General features: G+C 33.1%; 1 protein-coding gene across 1 annotated transcript; it reads right to left on the minus strand.

Moving 5' to 3' along the window:
- Positions 1-4,542: 4,542 nt before the first annotated feature.
- Positions 4,543-5,046, minus strand: LOC148948887 (uncharacterized). The gene has a single exon (XM_089095049.1). The coding sequence runs from the start codon at positions 5,044-5,046 to the stop codon at positions 4,543-4,545; it is 504 nt and encodes a 167-aa protein (XP_088951175.1).
- Positions 5,047-10,851: the final 5,805 nt, after the last annotated feature.

The raw sequence follows: 10,851 nt of genomic DNA on the forward strand, positions 1-10,851 counted from the left end.
ATTAAGGAGCGACATTAAAGCTTAAAACAAAAAAAATTATTCTGTAATAAGAAAGGGGCTGTCCACTCCTCAACGCCTCGCTCTTTACGCTGAAGTTTTTTATACGAATTAACTTACGTAACGAACTTCTATATTCGTATATTTTTATTACGTATATTAGGGGGTTCGCCCTAAAATCTGGTTGCTTTTGATGTGTCTATCGGTATCAAAGTTCCACTTTTTGGAGTTCCGGCTACTATTGAGCCGGGTCGCTCCTTACTTACAGTTTGTTACTACGAACTGTTTGAAATATTATGAAATTAAAGAGTGAATTTGAAACTTAAAACAAATAACAATTGTAATTGTTTTGCAGACTACGAAAAATATATCTACAAAACTAGCTTTACAAACTGGCTCTCGACATTCTTTAAAATCTGTAGAATTCTAAAAACTATTGTTTTACTGAAAAAGTAGCTGGCCTTGAGTTTTTTAGAAAATTATATTTGTATACTAAAGGTTATCGATAACATGGACAGTGAAAGGCACGTTAGAGACTTGTTAAGTAGTCTTTAATTTTCTGCAGACTGCTCATTTAATTTTTTAATCTTAAAAGAATATCCTGTTTTTTTTTTGTAGTTTTGTGTTTTCAGAAAAGTGCCAATTTTTAGAATCCTTCCTATATGGGAAATATCACAAGTTTTTTTCCAAATTTATGGAAAATATCCCGAGTCACATTAATTGTCGTTCGTTTCACATTTCTACTCTGCTGTCTACTTTCGTGAGAAACATTTTTTTAAAGCAAAAGTTCAAATTATGTGCATTTCAAATTTATTAAAGCCATATACAAAATAAAACAGACTGATACAATTAAAGAAAAAAAATTGTTATTTACTAATTTCTAAATTTTAAAATAAAATTCCGTTCTGCCTCTACCTCTCAAGGAGAGGTTGATTTGAGGACTCCCTTTTGCAGTTCATTACTCTTACAACTAGACAAATCTCCCCGTAAATTCATTATTTCTTTCTAAAATGAAAGACAAGTTCGTGACTATCAGGCTGCGGTTTTTACTTACCAGTGTTTGCATGAAGCGTGTCCATCGGTGTTTTCAGTTTTTTTTCGACAAAATAATTATTTGCATGATTATTATACAAGGGATGCTAATAATCTGGTGACGGAGCATAGGAGTGGAAGTCTAACAGGATTTCAAATAAAAAATCTGGAGCAGGGGGTATGGAATTCCCTCCCAGATAGTGTTAAGGTGGCTGAACACCAACATTTGTTTAAAAAAGAAGTAAAGAATTTTTTGTTAGGGGGTGAGGAGCCAAGATTCGGAGATTGAAGATATATGATATCATTTACTTTCTTTGGTGTTATCTTTTTTTTCCTTTTTCTTCTTATCTTTCTTTCTTTTTCTGAGCTGGATGAGAATGTTAATTAGCACGTAAATTAAAATTTAACAGAAATTCAAAATTTATTTAGAAATTTAAAAGTTATTTTTTTAGTAAGTTGAAATATTGTGGTAACCGCCAAGTGCCAGTGCATTTATGTCTTCCCATGGGCGGTTACCTACTGATCATGAAATAAATTGATCTAATGTAATTTTTTATATTATATATATATATATATATATATATATATATATATATATATATATATATATATATATATATATATATATATATATATATATATATATATATATATATATATATATATATATATATATATATATATATAAAAAAAAATATATATATATATATATATATATATATATATATATATATATATATATATATATATATATATATATATATATATATATATATATATATATATATATATATATATATATATATATATATATACATATATATATATATATATATATTGTATATATTTAAAAAATAAAGGTTTTATATTTTTAATTGACTTATTTTAAAACAAATTTTAAATGTAAGGATACTATATTAATCTGATAATATAGTAGGCCTATCATTTGTCAATATTTTATCATCCGGTACATCTTCATTTCCTAGTGCATTACTTTAGGAGGCAATGTGGGTGCTGAGGAGGTGACAGCCTCCCATCGTTGAATTAAATGTAGGTTTTACCCTAAAACCTAATTTGAATCCTGAAGCATTGCGGTAGAAATTTGATCTTTAGAAGTAAAGAATGACATTAACAATTAAAACGAATAGAGGCCTACCCCGAAAATGACATCACACTTTCAAATCCTCAATTTTTGTGTTAGAATCTGATTTTCTATTTTTATCCATCGAGAATGAACGCTCTAAAAAAGCTCTTTTAACTATAAACATTCTTTTATAGTAATACTTTCTTTCAGTGGGTTCGGCTCAATGGTTTTGGTAGGCAACCGGTAAATAAAACACTTGAAATTGCCTACCAGATTTGGTGCATTAGATTGCTTTCACGAGAGGACCAGTCAAAGTGCGACATCATGTGCAAGTGGGAGAGGGGACGTTAACCCTTCTCATATGTACGATAATATAAAGAGTTTTAACGCTACTATTTAGTTTAACTAAAAAAAGTTTAATTTTTAGTTTTAGAGATTAAAAAAAGGATGTACTTGCTGTATAAGTATTCTTTGGCTGGACAAAGTCAAGTCGGAACTACCCAAAATACCAAATTTATTCATAAAGGTTTTAGTTGTATAGTTTGGTTTGTTATCTTGAAAACACATTTAAAATAGGGTGTAACTATAAAACGAGGCATAAATAGGGTTACACCCTATGGTGTAATTATAAAAGTGAAAATATTATTCTCTAAACATTTTAGGTGAAAAAATGATGCATTTTAAGGAATGGGACCATCAGCGAACCCTCTTACTGCTTCCACCATACCGTTCAAGTGTCTCTAAGGTCTTATTTTCCTTGTAAGGGAGCTACTTGAATTCTACTGAGAAGCGATATGAAACAAGATGCGATTAATTTTCACTCAATACTCTTTCTCTATCTCTCTCTTTCTCTTTCAACTGAGTGAATAGGAAATCTTCCGCAAATATGGTTGATTATCCCCTTTGTTTGCTCTCAGGCTGGAGTACAGACTGTCCTGAAGAATTGTGAACATTCTTCGAGTGCTTTTCTAAGACTCCAAGGACACTTACAACCGTTTAGAGCACTGCTGTAGGTTTTGAATGCCTCAAGTGGGCTCTTTAGAAAAAAAGGATAAATACTAGGGATGAAATTACTTTTGCTTTGTTTTTGTTACAGTCTAATAAGACCCACCCCTCTAAAAAAAAAGTTCTTATAGATATGATGGCAAACTTTCTTTTTGTAATTTTTAGATGTTGACATGTCAGTTTATTAGTTTAGTACTGCCGCAAGACTATTATTCTTTTGGCTAAAATTTCTTGTAAGAAAAATATTTCCTATGACAACCTTACCCCCAAGAAGCTAGGTTCTGGGAATTGAGATTTAGGACACCCGTGTACTTTTCTTGATGTTTTTATTTCCCCAAATTTATGGTTTCATCTTCTTGCTGTAAAAGTTAATGCTTGCTGTTAAATATCGCTGCTATGAAATTCAATCACTGGTTGCTACCCCAATGGTCTATTGGAGGGCAACCAGCCTCCTCCTCCTGCGCACCTTTTCCTCCAAAAAAATCCGATCAAATTTTGAGACATACATGTTCAGCATAGTTGAAAGGTATGTTCAGCATAGTTCAAAGGGTTAAAAACTAAGCCTCCGATGATGACAGCCCCCTCTCTCCCACAGTCGTTGCGGCAAGGGCTGTAAGCTATTCAATTTGCCCTTGGTTTGCATATAGTAGTTGTTATTGGAAAAGGCGGGCATGTTTGAGCTTCGGTGTTCAAAAAGGGCAAGGTCATTCAGTTTAAGCTTTCAGAGAATGTTGAGGAGAGTGTTGAACTAAATCAAAACACACTATGTGCTTGCGGTTGTCGAAAGGGCGTATGTTAGGAGTGATTTAGAGTATTAAGTTGTTAAGTTGGAACTTTCAGGGAATGCTGAGGGGGACGACAAATGAAGAAAAGGCAATATGTGCAGGCTACTACTACTACTACTACTATTACTGCCACTACTACTAGTACCACTACTACTATTGTCACTACTACTAGCACTACTACTACTACTAGTACTACTACTGCTACTACCACAACCACTACTACTACTACAACTATCACTTTCGTGAAAACTACTACTAAGGCCAAGGCTATTAAGGTGTACATTTCAGGAAATGTTGTGGGGAAATTATATTGAATCAAAACACACTAAGTACTTACCTTACTTGTAGTTGCAGCAGGACCAGGTGTTTCTGCCTCACCCAGAATCTAAACAGAGCTTCTGAATAATGGTCTTCGACGATGAGCGGTCTTGTGTCAGTTCTACGGTGAACCTCAGCCAGCATTTGTCCTACCTGTGGCCAAATTTGCAAAAAACCTCCAGCTGGCTTCAGATCATGTTTGACTAGCGTCCACCAATTTTTAAACTGTCCTCCTTGTCTTCTACGCCATGTTGACAGGGGTTCAGCGAGCAGTATTTGTTTAATGAAGGGATCGTCAGGGTGACGTAAAGCGTGTCCAGGCTAGCGGAGCCCACGGAGATTGATGATGCCTGAGATTCTGTCGAAGTTGTAAGAGTGTCGGCGGATTTCGTACTTAGAGATCTGGTTTGAAAACCGGGTGCGCCAGGTTGGACGCAAGCAACGGTGGTCAAAGACTTCCAGAGCGTGCCCCTGAGTTGCTTTGATGGGCCAGAATTTGATATCATACAGAAGAACTGCCCTCACTGTCGACTTACAAATGATTATCTTTGTTCTTAAGCTTATCTCTTGACGAATCCAAAGATGCATGTGGAGTTGAGCATAGACTGCTTGAGCTCTAGATATTCTTCTGTGGACATCTTCATCGCATCCTCCTCTCAAATCCATTTCAAATCCCAGATAAACTAGGCTGTGAACCTTTTCAAGTGGGGGGTCATAAAGGATGAGTGGATAATCTCTTGTAACATTCAGGTCAAGAACCTTTGTTTTCTTTGAGTTTATTCGAAGGCCAAGGTAGGCTGAGAAATATGCCACTTCGTCAAGCATTGAGTCACTGAGAGCTACCCCAATAGTATATTGCAGGGCAGACGGCTGCTGCGGCTTAGACCCCTTTTGCAGAACGCCAAGGAAATATGTTGTGCTTAATATGGAACTAAGGAGTGTTGATTTTGATTTATAAGAGTAGTGTGTATGTTCGCAATATCACGACTACATGAATATACAGTGTATTTTCACGACTAAAAGCCTGAGGCATGAATACGTGAATACTAAAAGCCTGAGTGCAGTTTGACGTGTACATTGCAAAAAGCGAGCAATCCTTTTATATTATATACCTATAAAAAGAACAAACACGTTTTGGAACTATTAAAACGTTAACGCTAGTAAGAGTGTATAAGTTTTCAGATCCACAAGGAATTACACAAGAATATACAGTGCATTTTGAGTAGAAAGGCCCCTATTGATCCCACCCCTCACCCCTGCTGCCATCTACAATTGAGTCCAACGGTACCAATCCACATAAACAATGTTGGAGAACACCTGTGCTGTCAGTCCGACTGGGCACCATATATGGGCATGGAATCCCCAGGGAGAATGGTTTTTCTCACTGAGAATGAAAAAACAGAATTTTTCTCACTTGAAAAAACATGGTTTTTCTCACTTTTATGGATGTTTTTTGGATGGTTATGTGTGTTGGTCCATTTATGTGTTGTTTTTCATGGATGTCAACAGCAATTTATGGATGTTTTTATGGTTTTTGTCAATGAGAATGGAAAAACAGGATTTTTCTCACTTTTATGGATGTTTTTATGGTTTTTCTCACTGAGAATGAAAAAACAGTATTTTTCTCACTTGAAAAACAGGAATTTTTTTATTTTTATGGATGTTTCTCAGATATCAACAAAAAATGATGGAGGTAGACATAAATTCAACAACAATTGTTGGATGTCTACATAACTTCAACAAAAAGTCCTGGAGAATTGTGTCCGGGTAATGTTTGTTAATATATTTGATGCTCGTCCAAGAGAAATGTTTCCGGGCGAAGTATATTAATGTCTGACAGATGATGTCAAAGTTGCTTGATTTGTCACGAAAGAGGAATTAATTTGTTGTTTCTAAGGGGAATTATTGATCTACGAAAGGGGAATTAATTTGTTGTTTCTAAGGGGAATTATTGATTCAAGAAAGGGGAATTAATTTGTTGTTTCTAAGGTGAATTATTGATCTACGAAAGGGGAAATAATTTGCTGTTTTTAAGGTGAAATTTTAATTCTAGAAAGAGTAACTAATTTGTCGTTTCTCAGGGTAATAAATGAATTAAATAACCAAAATTAATTAGTTGGTTCTAATGGGGAGGTGGGGAAGAATGTTTTGATCTTAGAGATTAAGAGATTTACGTGGGACAGCTGTTCTTTGGAGTTTCAAAAGTGACAGCGAAGGGAATGTAAAAACAAAAGGAACACGCATAAATTACGTTTAGGGATTATTTGGACGAAACCGTTTTAGGCATTTTAGGGAATTATTTGGGCGAAACAGTTTGAGGCATTTTAGAAGATGATTTGAGACACAAAAGGGCCCCACACCCCCAACTTTTGGCTCCCCCTCGAATATATTTTTCAGAACAATTTCTTTATGTAATTTCCTACCTAAACCCATTTTACAAGTTGAAGTACCCATCCTTTTCACCCACAACTTTGCTTTACAGCTTTTGTGCTCCAAGTCCTACCCCTATCCCTCAACCCTATCCCTCCACCCTCCAACCCCTCCACCTCCTCCCTCCCACCACCCCCCCCCAAAAAAAATTTTTTTTTTTTTCTTTTTTAGTTATTTTTTTAACTTTTGTTTTTACATCTCATAGAATGTCTTGAAACACGCTTAAAACACAAAAAATTCATATTTAATATTTTCCAACTTCAAAATGGGAATGATATAGATATGTGTGTCGCAACTTTTACTATTAGAAATATAATGTTTGTAGTGACCCATTTTTTTTATTTTTTTAACTTTTTTTTAAATCTTAGAATGTCATGAAACACACTTAAAACACAAGCTTTTTAAGCCTAAGTACAGCCTAAATTTATGTAATGTTTTCAAAGGCATTTCAGAGCAAGTTCCTTTCTTAATGTCCATCCTAAACCCATTTTACAAGTTGAAGTACCCATCCTTTTCACCCACAACTTTACTTTACAGCTTTTTGGATACCTCAACACCAAGCAATACTTTTCAAAAGGCACTTAAGAGCAAGTTCTTTACGTAATGTCCTTCCTAAACCCATTTTACAAGTTGAAGTACCCATCCTTTTCACCCACAATTTTACTTTACAGCTTTTTATATGACTCAACACCAAGCAAAACTTTCAAAAGGCATTTAAGAGCAAGTTCTTTTCTTAATGTCCCTCCTCAACCCATGTTAGAAGTTGAAGAATCCATCATTTTTACCCACAACTTTACTTTACAGCTTTTCGGATAACTCAAAACCAAGCAATACTTTTCAAAGGCATTTCAGAGCAAGTTCCTTTCTCAATGTCCCTCCTAAACCCATTTTACAAGTTGAAGTACCCATCCTTTTCACCCACAACTTTACTTTACTTTACAGCTTTTTGGATACCTCAACGACAAGCAATACTTTCAAAAGGCATTTCAGAGCAAGTTCTTTTCTTAATGCCCCTCCTAAACCCATTTTACAACTTGAAGTAGCCATCCTTTTCACCCACAACTTTACTTTACAGCTTTTAGGATACCTCTACACCAAGCAATACTTTTTTTTACATCAGAATGTCATGAAACCCTTAAAATACAAAAAACTCATATTTAATATTTTCCAACTTCAAAATGGGCACACACACAAAAACTTACACACACACAAAAACTTACACACAAACAAAAACTGACACACCAACAGAAACTTACACACACACACACACACACACACAAAAAAACTTACACACACACACACAATATTACACAAACAAAAACTTAAACACACACAAAAACTAACACACACACAAAAAAAATAAGACACACACAAAAACTAACACAGAAACACAAAATTACACACACACAAAAACTTACACACACACAAAAACAAACACACACACAAAAACTCACACAAACACACAAAAACATACTCACACACACAATAACACACGCACAAAAACTTACACACACACACACACACACAAAAACTCACAAACACACACACACTCACTAAAAAACAAACAAAAATTGACACACACACAAAAACTTAAACACATAAAAACAATTACACACACACACACAAAAACTAACACACGCACACTAAATCTTACACACACACAAGATCATACACACACACAAAAACTTACACACACAAACAAAAACTTAAACACACACAAAAAAATTAAAACACACAAAAAAACTTAAACACAAATAAAAACTTACACAGACACAAAAAATTACAAAAAAACAAAAAATAAAACAAAAACAACTTAACACAAAAAAAAACTTACACAAACAAAAAAACTTACACACACACAAAAAACTTACACACACACAAAAATACTAAAAAATAAGAACAAGCAAAAAAAAAAAAAAAAACAACACAAAACACAAAATAACCCAAAAATAAAACATAAACAAACACAAAAAATTACAAACAAAAAAAAAAACTTACACAAAAACAAAAACTTACAAACACACAAAAAACACAAAAAAAAACTAAAACACACAAAAAACATTAAACACACACAAAAAATTAAACACACACACAAAAACTTACACACACACACAAACTTACACACACACACAAACAAAAACTAACACACACAAAAAATAACTTACACACACACACACACAAAAACTTAAAAACAAAAAAATAATTCAAACAAAACAAAAAAACTTACACACAAAAAAAAAATAAAACACACACAAAAACTCACACAAATATAAAACTTACACAAACAAAAAAAATTACACACACACAAAAAATATTTCACAAAGACACAAAAACTTACACAAAAAAAAACTAAAACAAAAATAAAAAACTACACACACAAAAATTTACACACAAACAAAAAATCATAAACACACACTAACAAAATTACAAACACACACAAACAAGACAAACTTACAAACAAACACACACACAAAAATACACACACACAAAAACTAACGCAAACACAAAAACTAGCACACACAAAAAAACTAACACAAACACACAAAAACTAACACACACAAAAACTTACACACACCAAAAATTACACACACACACAAACTTAAACACACACACGCAAAAAAACTCACACACACACACACAAAAACTTACACACACACAAAAAAAAACTTACACACACACAAAAACTTACACAAACACAAAAACTAAAGAAAACCCATAAAAAAAAAGACAAAAAAAAACTTACACACAAAAAAACTTACACACACACACAAAAACTAAAAAAAACACACCAAAAATTACAAAAAAAAACAAAAATAGAAACAAACAAAAAACTTACACACACAAATAAACTTACACACAAAACAAATAAATTACAAAAACACAAAAAATTACACACACAAAAAAACTTATAAAAGCATATAATATAGAAGAAACAAAAACAATTAAAAAAACACACACAAAAACAATCAAACAACAACCATAACACGAAAGCACACAAAAAATCTAACAAAAAAACACACATTAATACGCAAACACAAAAACTTACGCAAACACAAAAACTTACACACACACAAAAACTTACACACACACAAAAACTTACAAAAAAAATTACAAACCATCAAAATAATACACACACACATAAAAAACTTACACACACACAAAAATTTACACACACACACAAAAACTTAATTAATCACACAGTCAAACAAAAACATACGAAGTAACGTAAATACAAAATCCAACACTTGCACAAAAACTTAAACACACACACACAAAAACTCACACACACACACACACAAAAACTTACAGTCGCACAAAAAATTACACACACACACAAAAACTTACGCAAACACAAAAACTTACACAGTTTACAAACTTACAAACTTACACACAAAAACTTACACAGACAAAAAAACTTACACACACACACACACAAAAACTTACACACACACAAAAACTAACACACAAACAAAAAAACTTACCATCAATCAAACTCATACACACACACAAAAACTTACACACACACAAAAACTTACACACACACATTAACTTACACACACACAAAAACTTAAACACCCCCACAACAACTTACACACACACAAAAACTTAAACACACACAAAAACTTATACACATAAAAAGCTTACACACACACAAAAACTAAAACACACACACAAAAAAAAAATTACACACACACAGAAAAACTTACACACACACACAAAACTAACACACAAAAAAAAAAAAACACACACACAAAAACTTACACACACACAAAAACTTACACACACACACAAAAACTTACAAGCACACACAAAATCACTCAAAAACAAAAAATTACAAGAACACATACACTTACACACACAAAAACTTACAAACACACAAAAACTTACACACACACAAAAACTTACACACACACACAAAAAACTTACACACAAACACACTCTTAAACACACACAAAAACTAACACAACACACAAAAACTTTAGAGCACACAAAAAATTACACACACACAAAAACTTACACACACAAAAACTTACACACACACAAACAATTTCACACCCACACAAACAAATACACACACACACACACAATAAATTACACACACACAAAAAAAAACTTAAACACAAACAAAAAATTACACACACACAAAAACTTACAAACTCTCAAAAACTAACACACACACAAAAACTTGCACGCACACAA

Source organism: Artemia sp. Qi Xiang Cuo, chromosome 9, assembly GCF_049724085.1.
Source record: "Artemia sp. Qi Xiang Cuo chromosome 9, ASM4972408v1, whole genome shotgun sequence".
Taxonomy (NCBI): Eukaryota; Metazoa; Arthropoda; class Branchiopoda; order Anostraca; family Artemiidae; genus Artemia; species Artemia sp. Qi Xiang Cuo.